This window comes from Chenopodium quinoa, unplaced genomic scaffold (assembly GCF_001683475.1).
Source record: "Chenopodium quinoa cultivar QQ74 unplaced genomic scaffold, ASM168347v1, whole genome shotgun sequence".
Classification (NCBI taxonomy): Eukaryota; Viridiplantae; Streptophyta; class Magnoliopsida; order Caryophyllales; family Amaranthaceae; genus Chenopodium; species Chenopodium quinoa.
The window spans coordinates 2,408,925-2,427,556 of record NW_018743199.1 but is presented as its reverse complement, the minus strand read 5'-3'; the positions used below and the strand labels follow the sequence as shown (position 1 = coordinate 2,427,556).

The window sequence follows — 18,632 nt, the reverse complement described above, 5'->3', positions numbered from 1 at the left end:
GCTCAAGCTTTTGTTTAAAATGTGGACGATTTTTTATGACATTATAAATATCTTTAAAAGTGTTGCATGCGATGAGCATAGGCTTAAAAAAGCTCCTATTCGTATACTATTTTAGCTGATCCTAGCAAGCACCCCAACAAGGCCAGCAGAGTTCGCAGTGGCTGCTTCAGCCTGCTGAAAATCACTTCTATCATCACCATAGTTATCATTTTTATCTGGACCACCTACAATCGCCCCGACTAAAACATTCGGGTTAGGCTGATCCTTGTGAAACCAATCCAACCCATCTTTACACCCAACTGGTGTTGGATCCTTCTTGATAGACACAATTGAGGCACCTCTATGATGCACCTTTTGTGGGAAGTTTGACCCATAACCCACCATGTAGCTTGTGCTCTTTGGGTTGGCTCCTAATATGTAGTCAACCTAGTAACCACGAAACAAAGGATTAAAGACTTAAAGGTAAGTTGGTTAAAGTCTTAGAGGGCGATACCCAAGATCTAGAATCAAAACTCGTCTAAGTTATGTGGTGAATCATACCTGTGATCGAGCAAAAGCAATGAGTTCAGGAGGATTAACCAAGGAAGATGAGCATGTTAGTGATTTTCCCGTGGCAGAGAGATAATCAGCATAAACTGTGATGGCCAAAGAAGCAGAAATTGTATATTGGAGATTATCCCATTCATTAAACCATAATAATCCACCACTTGTCTTGTAAATGTTGCTGCTTCCTTTCTGTATACAATTACACAGGAATTGCTCTGCTTCATCTTTGTTTGCTCCCAAATTCCCACTGCTTGGAAACTTCCCTTCCAAAATTTGCTGCATACGAAGTATAACACAATTGATATCAAGTCACATTAAATATATTTTTAAGTCAATCGAGTCACGTACCTAGGACGTGTGGAACCATATACGTAGTATAACATACAATAATTGTACGGTGTGCATATATTCTTAATATAACTATATCGCGTAAATTTGAGTACCTTGGCGACAAGAATTTGAGCACCGACGAATTTGTCATCCCACGAGAACATGGATCTAGTACCACCATTACCCTGAAAGCTCTCAAGGAAGTCCTGGTAGATTTTATCTCCAGTGGCTCTTTGTAGCCATGCAGCTGCCCATAATAATTCATCCTGCATAACATTTTGTTTCAGTTAATTTCACTCCTATTATTTTTGTTTTGTAAATATATACCAATTATTTCTTTAATACCTGAAAACCAGTGCTTGAGTAGAATTGTCCTACTGATGGAATACTATCCGAATATTTTCCTTGGTGACTTTTTGCAAAATCAAATAACTGTTCACAAAACAATTATTTATCATGAAATTAAAAATAATTCTTGTAATTTTCTAACCCCTCCAATTAAAATAATAATAACAACACGACAGTGATCCATTAGGTCACAAATTAAATGAGTTTTCCAGCCACAAATTTTAAGGCACAAAAAAAATTTGGTTGATACATAATTTGTGACACTTAAATTGGGACGGAAGGAGTATAGCACTATTATATCCCGGCGTGTTTTAACAAACTTATGTCATATAAAATTGATCAAGCCATATAATCAAATAAATCTAGGCACATATGTGCTATATACTATATAGTACTTTGGTATCATAGTACCTGTTTGGCATGAGTAACAAGCAAAGATGAATATTTAGGATCAACATGCTGGAAGGCAATGGAAGCAGCGGCGAGAGCAGCCGAGGTTTCACCAGCCAAGTCAGAGCCAGGGCTAGACTCGTCGATCTTGTAGACCGTCCTTGGTGTGGTCATATCCTCAGGCCTCTGCCAACACTGATGATCGGAGTCCCCGTCTCCAACACCAGCGTAGAGGAGGTTGGGCTGAGGGTGTGCTTTGATGAAATAGTCAGTGCCCCATTTGACAGCAGCCAATGCATTTTGGAGCTCATTTTGGGCCTCAAGTTGGGAGCCAAACTCAACTACACTCCATGCTAGTAGTGTTACTGTAAATGCCATTGGGAGTCCAAATTTTACATTGTCTCCTGCATCATAGTATCCTCCTACTAGATCAACCTGTTAATTTAATCATAAATATTTCAACCCAAAATTAACAACAAAAGACATAAACAGAACAAAAAAATATAAAGATTACAGACTTTAAAGGGTATGTACCACGTACAATAATCAATTATTTCATAAAGAAATAAACATATTAACATGACTATACGTACGTTACATTTGCAATTTTAATAAATCTTAGATTCGCTTAGGAGTAGAACAATTTATATTTTTATAAGCAACAAAATTTAGTCAAATGTATGTATATGCATGCAATGAAGATTGAGAAGGGAATAAAGATGGCATAGATGTATCAATACTAGCTACTACATACACCAGCATCCTGGCCATCCTTCAAACCCGAGTCACCACGCCATGTAACACGTTGTTGAGCAGGCAATTGGCCTGATCTTTGAGCTTCATAGTATAGCAAAGAATTAGTTAGAGCTTGTTTATAATCTAAAGATAAAACACCATTAACTAGAAAAGACATTAGCACAACTAGTGGTAATAAGCTGAATTTATTTCTAGTTGATGCCATTTTTTTTTTTGTAACAATTATTAATTATTACTAAGGAGAAAATTGGTGTTAGAAATACAAATGAATTACAAAATGCAATGCATTCTCAAAACTCTTATAGATATTTATTGTGATGATAAATTGTACCTCCACTGATTTTGTGCGATATTTTTTTCCTTTTCAAAAAGATTTCATGCATGCATATATATGTAAAGTTTTTATTTTTGTTATATCATACTATTTTTGGCTCTTATTATTTGATATTCTTAATGAAGATCATATAATTTCACAATTTAATTTTCTGCTTCTTAAAAGATATACTTCCTCCGTTCTTTATTACTTGATCTGCTTTGACTTTTACACTATTCATCACCCCTTCTTTGACCTTCTTTTGTGAATAATATGTAAGGAAAAATATATTCATGTATGATATTTTTGGATTCATCTCAATAAGTACTATCATAATATATAACTTTTATAATTTTTATTTATGGAGAATTTAAGTTGTTGATTGTTAAAGTTTTGCATTGACAAGCATGATAAAAGAAACAGGTCAAGTAAAAAATAACAGAAAAAGTATTTAATAAATTATTAATGTCTTTCCCTGGTTAATTGATCGATATATATATATGGATCATAAAAGGGAATCCAAAAGATTACAATTATTACAAGCCAAATATGTTAGGAGTATAGCCTTGGCTTTGATTATATGCAATGATTGTACACTAATTTGATTTAGTCAAACTTCTCCATTCTTAAAGAATTTAATTTAGTCAAACTTCTCCATTCTTAAAGAATATTAAACTCACTCACCTTCACGACGAGGTCAAAATAAAATAACTTGTACCGTATTTTATGATTCATTCACGTATAAATAAACAAATTAGCATGCAAGACCTTGTTCTTAATGTAAATTTTTAAGATTTAAACTTTTTTTTATAACAATTTAAACCTATTAATGGTTAAATATGCACAACAGATATTGTGTAAGTCAAAGAGATTAGAGTTTTAGGAACAAAGTGAGTATTCCGTGTATATATATATAGCCCTATAAACTTTACATACAACGCAAAAAGTTAGGAGCATACTGAATCCAGTCATGGAAATTTCATTGATTTCTTGGAGCAAACACTCCTCTATACATTTCTCTTTACCACTTTTTCTTATTGCTTCTTCATTGAATCATATGTTACATTCTCAAATTTCTTTCTTTGCATGCAGGCGATTTTCGCCCTAATCTTAATAACAAATAAAAATAAAAAAAATTTAAACATTTTTTTTTCCCTTTCTACACCATTGGAGTGCAGCAATGTTGCAATCCTAGACATCAATTTTCAATAATCGACGACTCACAAAAATTGGACTTAAAAAAAAAAAGAAAAAAAAAAAAAAAACTATAAAAATGGTCATGTCACGTGTAATATAAGAGGTCACGTGTGGCTAGAGATAATTCTAGTGTAAAGGAACTCATTCCATGTATCAGGAAGACCAGGAAGGCACCAGTGAATGCAATCAGCAAACGTTTCAGGGTCTGCTTGTTGTTCTGGTGTTAACAATTTCCCTTGCTTAATGGTATGTACCGATGTGTGAGCTTCTTTTCGATACTCCGACAACGACGTTATGTTGAGGAAGCTCACCGGAACCCTCTTCATCGACTGTGTTATGTTGTGTGCAATCCTAAATAGTCTCTTGTCCGTGCCTACGTTTATTGGCATCGATGTGTTCAAGATTGGTGTCGTCTCTAGGGCACATTTTATACCATCAGGGTTGTCCCAGTCCAAACTCCTACAAGAAAAAATGACAAGTACTCATTAAAAATCTACATATAATTAAGTCATCTTATCGATTAGTCCATGCTACCACTATACACGTAAGAATATGACATGTGCGTATGAATTGTGCATACGAATATAAATCAAACACGAAACAAATACTTCACTATACAAGTACTAATTAGTTTAGTTTGTGTATAACAGATTAAACAGAATAAGATAGAAATTTACTTGATATGAAGAGGAGACATGCTCATGAAGAAAACCGTTGTACGATTAGGATCAATGTTTTTATCCACCCACTTAGACCATGTCTTCAACACCTTTGCATAAGCCACCGGCCTCTCAACCTCATCGTACTCGGTTGCCCCTTCATCGAACGATCCTCGCCTGCTCGATTAATCAATAAACCACCATCATTACTAATCATTCAAAGCATTACTCAATACAGTATTAATCAATGAATTAAACCAAACAATACTAGCTAGCTAGCTAGCTAAATAGTTACTTACAAAACTTTCATGTTAAAAGTGTTCATCCACCAAATGTAAGTGTTGAAGATTAGATAATCTGCATCCTTCCAATTTACACCATGTTTTTTGATTGATTTAGGCATGATGATTCTGTCTAAAATGCTGTGCATTTTTGGATCATCAGAATTTGATTCTACTAAGAATGGTGCCCAATAGAATTCTACCGTAGCATTGTAGTCCTGCATTACACCCAATAACAAATGTTACAAATAAAATAAATTAAAAATTCTTATCTTAAATTTCAAGCAAAGTTGTACAGTAGTAGGAATATACACATAACATATGATATCCTCAACCAAAATGATTTAAGACTATGGTTTATATACATTATTTCATCATATCATATGATAAATTGCATGCCATATGGCCCACAAAATTGCACTTTTATTCATAGTGGGTGACCAAATTCTTACAATATGTTAAAGAAAAAAAAAATATGTAACAAAAAAAGTGTTGGTTTTGGTTTGAAAAGAAATGTTGATTACAATTGATTGGAATATTATAAACTTTTAAAAGTAATTTAACCAATTCTTTTTTAATACTTTGTTTAAAAGTTGTTCCAATTATGATCTTTGGATCCCTAATTTTGCTAATTTGCATCATTACATTTAACAGTAAAACTTACCACTAATCAAATTAATCAAACAGAAATCTCAATAATTTTCTTATATTACCTTAATAATGATACATACTGTTTCCCTTCATTATAAATAGCCAACTAACCATAAAAACAAAAAATTATGAATATGATTTGATTATTGTTTGACTTGCATTATAAATAAAGCTGAAAAAACTAACCACCAAAATCACATTATTATGATATTTTGAGACCACCGACTTGAGCTTATTCAACATGATAATGACTCATTTATACTACCTTAGTCCGGAATAACATTTTGCATCACTAGTCATTCAAATTACACTATCGACGTGACAACAATCGAACAAGGAAAATTAAGAGACAAACCTCGACCCTGAAGATGTTAAACGATCCAGTCTTGACCAAACTCTTCCTCCTAGAAGGAACAACCGATTGAACAAAGCACACCATTGATTCCCATTGATTTCTATTTAATGAGTCACCCACAAACATCAATCTTTTATTTCTTAACTTCTCTAGCAATAATTTTGGCTTGAATCTGTCACAATCCACCAACCATAAAAATTCAATAAATGATCATAAATTTAATTATTTAAATACAAACAAGCCATATTCATATATTATAATATAAACATACCAAAAACAATACAAAAATCATATAATTAATTGAGTAATTAAAAAGAAATTAATTCTTACTTTGGCAAATTGCAATCTTTAGGTTGCCATCTCCAATTTTGGTAAGTTGAATCTTTTCTTCCATTTCTCATACAAGTAACTTGTTCAGTGAGAAATTCGCATTCATGTTCCTTATATAACGGGTGTGTAACATTATCAAAAACCCATTGTCCTGTAAATAAATCACATTCTTTTGGAGGTAATTCAATCTCTTCATCATCTTCTTCTTCTTCAACTACAGTTTCACTTTCTCTCTCTTCCTTAATACTTTCTTTCTCTAAAACTGTCTTCTTTACATCATCATTATCCTCAGAATTCAGTTCCCCTGTTTCTTGCTCTGTTCTTGTTTCGATCGAAACATCCTCTGTTTTGGCCCCAATTTTAGCTGAAATTTCTGGGTTTTCCATTATTTGAACTGGGTTTATGTCAATTGGTTTGTTTTCTTGCATTTCTTGAACTTTTTGCTTAGAAAATGGGAATTCTGCAATCGATTTGACATCCTCATTGTACATGAAAAACCCGAAAAGAAGTATCGAAAACACGACGACGAAAACAGAGAGGTTGTTGTTCTTCTTCTGCTTCATTGGATTGTCAGAGGAGAGAAGAAGGAGTGATGATTTTCGACGCATGGGATTGAAAGGAGAAGAAATGGTGAGTTGAAAAAAACAGTGGAAAACAGAGGAAATATAAAGAAACAGGGGAAAAACAGAGCATCATTTATGATTTTATGATGAAGATTTTGTTGTAAAAATTTGTTTAAGGGTTTTGTTTGGTGAGAAGGGTTTGTCTTGAAGGAACCAACTATTGGGAGAGTTGTCTTTCTCAATGCTTATTTCTACTCCATTGCTTAACTACTTTGCACTAACTCAAAAATATATATATAATTATAAATAGTTTAATAAATTAAATTATAAAAATAAAAAGGGGGACAATTGTGTTTGTTTGAAGCTTCATCTTTGACAGCATTATGGTCATTTTCTATGAAATTCTTTTCACCAAATTATGAGAATTAAATAAGTTTGGTTTGTTATGAAAATAATTTAAAAGGGTGATAGAAATTTAAAATTAAAATTTTTTATAAATATTGAAATTTGTGGTTAAAAGATTATGAGGTAATGAATAGTAAAGATTGTGGGCCTTCATAAATTAGGAGCCTAGCTTGGTATGACAAGTGAAGCATAGCACAAGACAAGACTGTGGGCCTTGCATTGTAATTTTGTTTTCTTGGATGGCCTTATGTTTTAGGTAACATTACTGTTTAAATTTTATTCAAGGCAATAAAATATGTGAGTACGAGCATTTTTTATGATCAAATAATAAATTTTCAAATTTCTAAAAAATTTGTGAGCCACCAAATTGATAAAGAAAAGCACCCTTCCTCCTTCTTCATGTGTAAAAATAAAATAGAAAAGTACCCTTATTTCCAAGATAAGTAATGTTAGGAATTTTATTTTATCTTTCCTTTATTTGAAAATGACTCAAGTTATGGTTTTTTTTTTTTTTTTTTTTTTTTTTTTTTTTTTTTTTTGTGATAGATCATTAAATAAGTGAAAGTAATTCATTAAATGTTTGTTTAATTATATATATCAAAGTTAGAGCCAACATAGAAGTGGATGAAATGCTCATATTTAAATCATCCTTCTTATTACTGATTTTATTGTGTATATGCATGGGGATTAAGAACTAAAACCCTGAATGCATCACATCTTTTGTGTCTGTAATTAGATCAATGAGTTGTCAAAATTTTCGGCAAGTGTCGTCTAATTATATAGAAAGAGTACATGTGTGTTGATTTCTACTAGTAGGAAACTAGGAATTACAAAGCACAAAGTACTTGAAATATATTGCAATGATAATGTTATTCCAATAAGTATTCATTGCTAATTATAAGTGCATTGATAATTAATTTATTATGCTTCTGCTAAGTGATTTGTAGCTATTTTTATTTTACCAATGAAGAGGAAGAAATAATTACGAAGTATAAAATAGTGGTTATCTGTACAGCATGTCTGATCTTTTATCGTTATGATATTTTATATATATATATATATATATATATATATATATATATATATATATATATATATATATTCTAGTGGATTAATAACTCTTAAGACTTAAGGGACATGGGAGTTCTTGATGGTATGAAAAATCGTCATCCCAAAAACCATCATTAGTATAGATCAAACCTTCTTAACGGTATAATATAGAACTCCTACCAAGTACTACTTGGTTACTTGTACATTGTACTTGTCTTCTACCACTACAACACTATGCTTAGAGTGTACACAAGTAGCTAGCAACTTATACCATAAGTAGTAAAGAGTACATTCTAAACAGACTAATTAGATCAAACAACGTTATTAATTGCTAGTTGAGGCATCATTAGTCAAAAGCACTAGTTGAAGCTTTGAGAAATGATTAGGTTGATGAACTAATTAACCAAACTTAATAAGTTTAATACTAATTAATAATGAGTAGCTTTCTATTTGAGAAAAGTAGAAACTAAGTTAAAACCCCACACCTTTATCAAAACTATGCGTAGTCTAGTAGTACACCAACAAATGTCTTCTTCTTATACTTCGACCATTTGCCTACTTTAATTTATTGTTTACTCCCTCATATACTTGGTTCACTCTCAATTTTTTAAGGATGAGTATTGCATCTCTTTTATTCCAAGGCAAGCAAATTATTTGTACATTGAAAATCCATTATATATAAAGAGAATATAGTTAGTTGTATGTTAAATCAATCACCAGATTAGTGGTTGCTAGATTTAGGTAAATGAAGAAATTAAGTCATTAACTATTATTGGATTCAATTCCTAGGATTAATTACATGGTTGAATTACTTAATGGGAGTTTTGATAGGGAAAATAGTTCATTAACATATATGAAACATCCTTTTCCAAATTAAGGGTAACATACATTATAAGCCTTATATAATTTGCCTTAAATTATTCACTTAAGATCTGTTCTGATTTACTGAACTAAACTAAATTAAAATAAATATTTTATGAGAGAAGAAAATTAAGAACTGAACTGATTGAATCAAACTGAAATGAAACTAAGTTGAAGAGAATAGACCCTTATTTTAAAATATATAAAATCAATTGGGGTTGATAAGTTCATGAAAAAAAAAAACATTTAGATAAAGGTTAATAAAAGGCTACAAAACTTCAACTATAATCAAAATAAGTTTTTACCAGTTTTAGTTCAATAAGATTATATGCTAAAAAAAAAGTTCAAATAAATTGAGAAAGTGAAAAAAAAAATGAATAAAAAATACAATCCATTCTTTTCACCTATAAATGAATTTATTAACCATGATAGGAATTATCAATAAGTATTTTAGTTGGAGACTAAACTATACTAACTGTTTTGGGTGTTTTTGTCCCTCAGGAGAGTTACAACACGAAAACTGATCCTGGGTGAGCTGTACCTGCAAAACAAACGGAGACACCAGTTGGGTGGTGCTCCGCCTCCGACGCACAAGTTAGAAACTTGAAGGGAGAAAAAGGTGCGGAAATTTAGGTGGGGATCCGCACGGATTCCTAGCTCAGGATGTCTCTATCAAAGAGTAAAATGTGTAATAAATGGTGAAAAACGTGCCCCCAAAAAGAGGGTCATCTCCCTATTTATAGGGTCTTTGGGATTTGAGCCCCTGATTAGGTCACTGTACCCTAATCAGTGGTGGGTTGCGCCGCTTTGCGGCTTTCTCGGGATTTGGGCCTGAAGGCCGCCCTTTTTTCCCTTATTTTCTGGAGTGTCACGTGTCGAGCAGGGATTGGTCCATTTTAGACCAATCTGGGGCTGACACGTGTCACCTTCTGATTGGGCCACGTGGCAGGGTAGAATTACCCTAAACATTTTCCCCTCACAGATGTGATGTGGCACGCCACGTGGCATCTGTGACACATGTCACGCTCCGGCTGGCGGTAATTTTACCGTTACAGAGTAACCGTTCATCTTCCGGGTAAACTACGGAAATGCCCCCAAATTTACCCTCTATATATAGCCGTTTTACCCTCATAATTTTGTACGTTTACAAAAATTTTCTAGAGAGAAAAACTTCGAGAGAGCAGAAGTCATCAGTTTGAGTCAGGCGCGAGCAAGAAACTTTGTTCTTCCGCAACCCAGCCGGACCCGCCTTCCTTCAGATATCAAATCCAAAGGTACCGTCTCTGTCTCTTTCAGCTCTTTTCTTTTTTTCACCGCTTGTACATATTTCTTGCAATAAATGGATGCATCACCAACACACACGGCATAGCCTAGGTTAGAGTCCAGCCGGTCACCAGGGACGGCTGAGTCTAGGACTGGGAGTGCCGGCTCGGGGTGTTGGGACCACCCTTTGCCATGGATTCCGACCAGTTATGTGTCTGTGCAGGACACCATGGCTCGGACAATGCAGACGGCCACTGATCCGAATTATAGAAGCGAAGGCTCAGGCGACCAAACGCCTGAGGGAGAATCGTCTGGTCAGGGAGACCAGACGGCTCTGGAGAGATCCCCTCCGCGCGCCCCTTCAACCCCTGCTGACTCTTTCTTGGAAGAGTGTGACTAAGGCGGCGACGAGGCCGCCTCTGCCCCCATGGACCAAAGCGAGGGGGAGACGGAGAGCGACAGCTCCGCCTCTACCTCCGAGAGCAGCGATGACTTGCCCCCTCTTCCGGATAGCGAGGAGGAAAAAAGGAAAAAGTGGAATGAGAAGGACGATCCCTTCAGCATCCACGTCTCCTCCAAGGACCGAATCCAGATGGGGGAGAACTTAGAGAACTTTAAGAAAATGCACCCGCTTGGAGACGGGTATAAGATCCGGGTGCCGCCTGAGCTGGGCACCATCGCTTGGGGGGATGATCAAGAGAACGCCAACAACTATTTTGGCTGTTATGAGGCGGCGTTCAAAGCCGGTCTTCGCTTCCCCCTTCACCAGGAGGTGAAGGCAATTTTGAGAGGCTACGGCCTTGGGGTCTGGCAACTTACCCCCAACTCCTGGACCAACATTCTGGGGTATGTTGTCGCCTGCGAGTTCCAAGGGATTAACCCCGGCTGGGAGGCCTTTGCAAGCATGCATTATCTCAGCAGAAACCCAGGCGGCTGGAGGGCGTGGTATACTCTAACCACACAACCGCAATACATGATGACCTTGGACAAGGTCTCCAAGTTCGATGGCTGGAAGCACAGGTTCTACCTGATGTCTGCCCCAACCAGACGGGAAAATTATGAATTCCGTCTGTACAATAAGAAGCCCGACTTGTTGGGTAGGAAGTGCGCTCTTCCCCGGATCCCAGAGGAAGACTTTGACAAAATAATCAAGGCAGACTTTTTCGGCCTCACAGACGCAACTCTGTCAACCGGGGAAACAATAAAAGTCCCTAAGAATTGGATTCCCAAGAGCGCCTGGTTCAGGGATGAATGTTTCCTAGCCGCCTGCGGGCTAGGGCACATGTTTAATAAACGTATGCGCCTGGGTTTTGATAGGCCGTCGTCGAGCCTACCAAAGATAATGATTCCTATCTTGGTCTCACTAACAATAGTAAGGGTAAGAAAGGGTCGAACCCAAGAGAGGCGTTGAATCAACCACCGAGTACTACCGTTTAAATAAGCTAAATGAATTCTAAATTGGGTTGGTTTTGAGTAACTTCTTCTAAATCAACTCAACTAAAGCTAAGAGGAGATTAACAATATTAAGAGGAATCTAGGGCTTGGGTTATACCACTCAATTTCATCACAAATCACAATTAGCATGCAACAATCAAGGTAAATTAATGGGATAAATTAGGGGAAGTCATCTAAAGCACCCAACTACTCTCTCAAGCTAGAGGGATTACTTGAATCATGAATACAACCTACTCTCGTGGTTACATAGCATAAAACAAGTGTTAAAGCATAATCACGATGACATAAACATTCCCTTGACCGGTAATCCCTATTCTCATGGCATTTCGGGTCAATCAAGCATAAGGGAGCTAACTCAAGTTCATCTCTCGATCCTTCGTTGAGAAAGCTTGGATAAATAGTTCTAGCAATGGCCATATACAAGAACTAAGCAATTAAACCACTTAAGCTCAACTAATTAACATCCCACAACAACCAAATTAGCACATGCAACAAGTAATTAGTGACTACATTGAGGGTTTTGCCCAAACCCTAGAATTTATACTACTCACAATCCATGGGGGTTAAAGCAATTAAAGATTTCAAGCAATTCATGAACAAGTTCAAACTAAGGATTAAGCTAATTAACAATCCAAAACATGCAAGAACTAGCAAATAATTAACAACAAAGTAAAGAGAAGTAGAAAAGATGAGTAAGAAATGGTTACTATGAAGCTTCAAAGTGAGCAACAATGGTGGATTTTGTCTTCCACAATGATTGAATTTGAATGTTTCCAAGCTAATAATTGAGAACTAACTAGTGATTTGAGAATTTAATGTTCTAAGACTACAAACTAAGAGGAAAGCTCTAAAAAACTGCATCCCCGTACAAATGAGCTCTAAAGGGGTATTTATATGACCCCCAAATAAAAAGGACGGAGAAAACAAGGAAGGAGTTCGACTGCAGGTCTGCACGGACGTGCCAGATTTGGCACGGACGTGCAAGGCTAAGCACGGTCGTGCCAAGTTTGGCACGGACGTGCAGGAGGGCCAAAATGGAGGCAGAAGATTCTGCCAAGGTCTGCACGGACGTGGAGCTTTTGGCACGGACGTGCAGACTTGCACGGACGTGCTATCATCTTGCACGTCCGTGCAGGATGCCCTGCCTAGACTTCTTAACTTTGGGAAGCTGTAACTTCTACGTTTCTTGTCGGAAATGGACTTGTGACCAGTCGTTGGAAAGCTCTTGAGACGAACTTTAATCTCCAATTTGAATGGCTTCAAAAGGTTGATAAGATCAAAAGTTATGGTTGGTTGAAGTTGACGCTTACGCAAACGACCTTTCAAGGTTCTCCAAAAGCTTTTCATTTCCCTTTAAGGCATTCCTCCTTCTTTCTCCATGGCTCTATCAACCAAGCTTGCCCTTATCCTTGCTCACTCATGCTTGATCATGTCCATAGTGCTAAAAATAGCTACATTACATCAAATATACAAACAACCGGTGAAGCATGGATGGTACAAAATTTGCATAAAAATAGGATAAAAAATGAACTTTGATGTCGATTAATAACGAAAACAAGGTTCAAAAGTACCCTAAAATCATGCCAAATGACAAGTTATCAGGTTTACACCGTCTGTAGTATTTTTCTATCGGAATTGATTTATGATTCTGATCAATTTCTTTCTTTTTTGCAGAAGAAGCGCTAAACATGTTGCAGTCGGAGAAAACTCCCAAGCGGTCTTCGGCGACCATCCGCAAAGATCTTGCGGAGAAAGCTGCGGCCGAGCTCAGGGCCAAGGTATTGAGCGCCTGACCCTTTCTTAAGTTTATTTTATAAACTTTCTTGCCCAGATACTAACCTTTACTTATGTATTTTCACAGGAGGGAGAAGTTGGGAAATAGTTTGAGAAGAATCTCAAACGGGCTAGAGAGGAGGCCCCAGCCGTTCTCAATAAAATAAAAAAGTCCGCCTCTGCGTCAACTCCTGGCGCCTCAGTTGGGGCTAAGACGATGCGGATAGCGGGGCGACTCGAGAAGGTAGGCGGCAGCGTATGCCTTGATCTCAACAACCCTTTATCAGCAGCCGCGGGATTCACCACGCCTGCAAGCGGTTCCCGCTTGGCCGGCTCTGAAGATAAGAACCCTTTTGAATCCCCGCTTGAGCTGGGGTGGCCTTTACGGGTGAAATCCCACTCCAAACAGACGTCATCCTCAGACGGTCGCCAACAGATAGGTGCTGCCTTAGTTTCGCACTCATCACATGTTGATTGTGGTGCAGATCAATCTCCCCGCTGGCCAGACGTCCAGATGCACACCAAGGCCATGCTGGATACCGTCCGGAAGAGGGATAAGGACAATATCCCTGGGATAGAGACGTTCAATCTTGAACGCATTCTATCCCTTCTGGCTGAGGTAAGAAACTTGTCAATTCAATGTTATTTTTTCCAAGTAGTTATCCCGCCTGTAATTCTTATACCGCCTACTTTTTGCAGGCCATGCTGCGGGTGGACGGGCACAAACGTCCTTATTCCCGCAAACGGGAAGAGGTAAAAAGGGTCAAGAAGTCCACCATAGACGCTGATAATATTGCTTTACACTCAACTATCGTAAATGAACTTGAAACTAAAGCAATAATTATGACACAGGCGTCTAAAATCCAGCAGCTGGAGCTAGATCTGAAGGCGGCCGACCAGCGGGTAACGGATGCTGAGACGGCCAAGAAGGGAGCGGAAGAGGCTTAGAAGAAAGCAGACGAGAGCGCCAAACAGGCTGAAAAGGCGCTCAAGAAGACCCAGGCGGACCTTGGCAAACTGAAATCCAAGGTTGAGAGGCTGGAGAAGGATGCTGCTCAAGCTCAGAAAAACTTTGCAGCAACCCTGGAGGCGGAGCAAAACCGCCTTGTTGCTGAGAGTGATGCTGACAACGACGCCCGTATGAAAATTGCTTGGGCTGCCTTGTACCCAGACGTTGATTATAGCATCTGGGCAATGGCACACAGCTATGCCGAGTACGTGGTGTACTTGAGAGAGCAAGGTGAGCCAGAGCCTGCCTCCTTTGAAGCCTGGCTCAGCAACAATGAGCCAACCGCGCCTGAGCTTCCTGGTCCCAACGAAGCGCATCAAATTCCCTCAGATGATGAGGAGAAGGGGGAGAACCAGGAGGCTCCGTCTGCAGGCCAGAAGTGACCCCTCAGCGGCAGTATGCCAGTCTTTGCTTTTTTAATTTTTATTCAGCGGCTGTATGCCAAAACTTGCTTTTTCCGGCCTGCGTGCCGAGTATTTGTGTTTTTACCGGCTATGGAGCCGGGTTAATTAACAATTTCTTTCTCCTTGACGGGGTCCGGTTAACATTTGATCCATTACAACCGTTTGGTTGGATGGACTTTTATGAATTGCACCGACTAAGTCGGTTTTGATCATTTAGCATTTGAATTTTTGTTTTTTGCAAATTTTAATTTTTGCCTAACTTATCAAAAGCATGCGGCGATTTCTTGCCTAACTAATCAGTAGTCCGGCTGTCCATGCCCCTGGACGGCTGTGTGATTGGTTTCAATTGGAGCTGGTTGATTGACTTGAAAACGTCTGATGCTGCAAAGAGCATGATATGTTTGTAAGTCAATCAATCACAGTAGTGATTGCCCCAAACCAAGTGCACAGCCGTACACCAACAGGCGTTTCAGTCACTACATAGACGGCTTATGCCCGTCTTGGTAGAGATTTCATAGCCATTGAACTCTTGCCCCAATTGGGGTGAGGTGCAATTTTAAAATAAATAACCTAAGTGAGAACTTCAGCCGGTTACCGACTAATGCCTATGGGCATCCGGTATTTAGGGACTTATTCGTTCTTCGTAGGTTATTTTAGTCAGACGGCTATGAGTTGACCAATTTGGTTGTTCAATTTTTGCCGTCTGCATGGATACGTAGAACCGACAGAATCTGTTCTCTGCGACTATTGCACCCGGAGGGGTGTCGCCGGACGCCTTTGTCCATGTTGGGACAGGCGATTTTATAAAAATAGCAACCATCCGACCATTTTAGCCTCTGGTCCTGTTTGAGACCGGTTGTGTAGCCACTAAACGTTTTTGTGCTTAGTTTCTTAATCAGTGTTGAATTTACACTAAGTATCGAACTTAATTTTTTAAGCATACGAGTTTGTCTGGGTAATATCCAGACGGACAGACAAATATTTGATCATACTAAGTATCAAACTTAGTTAGATAAATGGAGAATCCGTCTGAGTATTACCCAGGCGGATAGTCAAGCAGTTGAATAAACAAAGTATCAAACTTAAAAAACAAGAGATCCGAGTATTACCCAGGCGGACTAACAAATGAAACCTTCACTAAGTATCGAACTTAGTTAGGTAAATGAGGAATCCGCCTGGATATTACCCGGATGGATAATCAAACGATAATTTTTCAAACAAAGTCTGAATCTTCATTAACTGACTCACTGTTTACAAAAAGTTTACATTCTCAGAAGTAGTACTTTTTTAGATTGTCTACATTCCAAGTTCTAGGCAGCGCCTGCCGTCTGGAGTTTCCAGGCGGTAGGTGCCGTCTCTTACTTCTTCATAGATACGGTAGGGGCCTTCCCAATTTGGGGTTAGCTTTCCCAGCTCATTGGCCCTACCGGTTGCCTCCATTTTTCGTAACACTAAGTCGTCAACTTTCAAGGGACGCTTGTGTACTTTTTTGTTGTAGGCTCTCGTCATTCTCAGACGGTAAATCTCATGACGCAAGGCGGCATTGCCCCTGCGTTCTGGGAGTGAATCCAATGCTAAGCGCATTGCTTCCCAGTTTGCCTCTTCATCATACAGCATGACTCTGAGAGTCGGCTCGTAATGTTCGATGGGCAAGATGGCTTCAGCACCGTAAACCATGAGAAATGGGGTTTCACCGGTTGCCCCTTTCGCTGTTGTCCGGATGGCCCACAGGACATGGATTAATTCTTCTGCCCATAAGCCACCAGCTCTTTTTATTTTCTTTTTAATGTCGTCTGAGATGAGTTTGTTGAAAGCTTCAACTTGGCCGTTTGCTTGGGGCCGGCCAACAGATGCGAAATAGCTTGAGATCCCCTGATCTCCCAACCAAGTTTTTAGTTGAGGCGTCTCAAACTGAGGACCATTATCAAAAACCATAGACATGGGTACCCCGTACCGGGTGATAATGTTCTTCCAGATGAAGGAAATTACGTCTGAGGTCTTGATGTTTTTAACCGCCTCAGCCTCAACCCACTTTGTGAAGTAATCCACAGCCGTTCTTTGTAGAGCTCTCGTTTACGTACACTTTCCAAACCTGATCAAGATTATCCGGAGCCACCGGACAAGTCATTTCCACAATGAAGTCGGCAAACGCCTGACCTTTCACTGCCTTTCTTGGTTCGTAAGTGATTTCAAGGCTCTGCATTTCAATAGCCCATTTCAACATTCTCCCGGATGAGTCCAAGGTAGACATTGGCCGCTTGAGTGGCTGGTCCGTGCAAATCACCACCGGATGTGCCAAAAAGTAAGGCTTCAATTTTTTGAATGCCATATACAAAGCGAGGCCAAATTTTTCAACCATTGGGTACCGGAGTTCAGCATTTTTAAGAACATGGCTAATGAAGTAAACCGGGAGCTACACGCCGTCTCGCTCAGCAAGGAGAACGGCACTGAGGGCATGGTCTGAGACGGCTAAATACATGTACAACGTCTCCCTAGGCAAAGGACTGACCAATCTAGGCAGAGAATGTAAATGCTCTTTCAACCTCTGGAACGCCGCCTCAGCATCATCCCCCCATTCAAATCTGGTCTTCTTCCTGATTGCTTGGAAGAAGTAGAGACATTTGTCACCTGACCGGTTGAGGAACCTCCCCAGGGCGGCCAGACAACCGGTGAGTCTCTGAACTTCCTTAACAGAGCGGGGTGACTTCATGTCAATCACCGCCTGTATCTTTTCGGGGTTAGCCTCTATCCCCCTTTGATCAATCAGGAATCCGAGAAACTTCCCAGACTCAACACCAAAGACGCATTTCTTAGGATTTAACATAACCTTATGCCGCCTGATGTGAATGTTTCTCGGAGATCAGCAAGGTGATCCGTCTGTAGCTTGGATTTGACTATCATGTCATCAATGTACGCCTCCACATTCCTCCCAATCTGATTAATGAAGACCGTATTAATCATCCGTTGGAAAGTGGCAGGCGCATTTTTCAAGCCAAACGGCATCACAGTATAACAGAATAGCCCCTGATCAGTGACAAATGTCGTCTTCTCTTGATCTTTCTTCCACAGGGGTATCTGATGGAAGCCGGAGTAGGCATCCATAAAGCTCATCAAGGCGTGACCGGCTGTAGAATCGACCAGACTGTCGATCTTTGGAAGCGGATAACTGTCCTTTGGACACGCCTTGTTGAGGTCTGTGTAATCAACACACATGCACCAGGTCCCATTCGGTTTCTTCACAAGGACCACATTGGCCACCCAGTCGGGGAATTTACAAGGCCGAATGAACCTGGCGTCTAGCAGCTTTTTGACTTCGGCAGCTGCCGCCTGACTTCTTTCCTCACCGTGGTTTCTTTTCTTTTGCCGGATGAGCTTCTTTTTGGGGTCCACGGCGAGTTTGTGGACAACAAGATCCGGGCTGACGCCTGACATCTCTTCCACTTCAAAGGCAAAAATGTCTTTGAATTCTTTCAGCAGAAGGTGCAAGCTTGCACCCAAGGTAGCATGAGCAACCGTCCCAACCTTAACAGTGCGTTCTGGACGGCTGTCGTCCAGTACGAGATCAATGCTTTCGCCAGCCGGTTGGGGACGGAGCTCATCTGACCGTTCACCGGCCAGTGATTGCTATTTTTTCTCTTTTTTCACCTCCACCAGCAGAGGAACCTTTCTTTTCTTTCCGGCTGCTGATGGGGC

At 39.0% G+C, this 18,632-nt stretch overlaps 2 protein-coding genes across 2 annotated transcripts; both read right to left on the bottom strand.

The window, feature by feature from the left end:
* Window positions 1–111: 111 nt before the first annotated feature.
* LOC110733459 (endoglucanase 13-like) lies at window positions 112–7,928 on the bottom strand. The gene is made up of 7 exons (XM_021913513.1): window positions 6,787–7,928; window positions 2,369–2,494; window positions 1,636–2,049; window positions 1,222–1,308; window positions 990–1,142; window positions 541–804; window positions 112–426 (listed from the first exon to the last, which is right to left on the bottom strand). The coding sequence occupies exons 1-7, from the start codon at window positions 6,850–6,852 to the stop codon at window positions 112–114; spliced, it is 1,425 nt and encodes a 474-aa protein (XP_021769205.1). The 5' UTR covers window positions 6,853–7,928.
* On the bottom strand, window positions 3,674–6,792 carry LOC110733458 (protein ESKIMO 1-like). The gene is made up of 5 exons (XM_021913512.1): window positions 6,157–6,792; window positions 5,827–5,998; window positions 4,839–5,038; window positions 4,558–4,716; window positions 3,674–4,339 (listed from the first exon to the last, which is right to left on the bottom strand). The coding sequence occupies exons 1-5, from the start codon at window positions 6,762–6,764 to the stop codon at window positions 3,985–3,987; spliced, it is 1,494 nt and encodes a 497-aa protein (XP_021769204.1). The 5' UTR covers window positions 6,765–6,792; the 3' UTR covers window positions 3,674–3,984.
* Window positions 7,929–18,632: the final 10,704 nt, after the last annotated feature.

Bases quoted from the DNA above. Each gene is read 5' to 3' on its own strand.
- LOC110733458 (XM_021913512.1), bottom strand. From the start codon at position 6,764: ATGCGTCGAAAATCATCACTCCTTCTTCTCTCCTCTGACAATCCAATG. The intron at 5,039-5,826 runs GTTTGTCTCTTA...GGTGTAATGCAG, and splicing joins TTAACATCTTCAGGGTCGAG to GACTACAATGCTACGGTAGA. The intron at 4,340-4,557 runs GTAAATTTCTAT...TTTTTCTTGTAG, and splicing joins ATGTCTCCTCTTCATATCAA to GAGTTTGGACTGGGACAACC.
- LOC110733459 (XM_021913513.1), bottom strand. From the start codon at position 6,852: ATGATGCTCTGTTTTTCCCCTGTTTCTTTATATTTCCTCTGTTTTCCA. The intron at 2,050-2,368 runs GTATGTAGTAGC...TTAAATTAACAG, and splicing joins AGGATGGCCAGGATGCTGGT to GTTGATCTAGTAGGAGGATA. The intron at 427-540 runs GTATGATTCACC...CGTGGTTACTAG, and splicing joins TTGCTTTTGCTCGATCACAG to GTTGACTACATATTAGGAGC.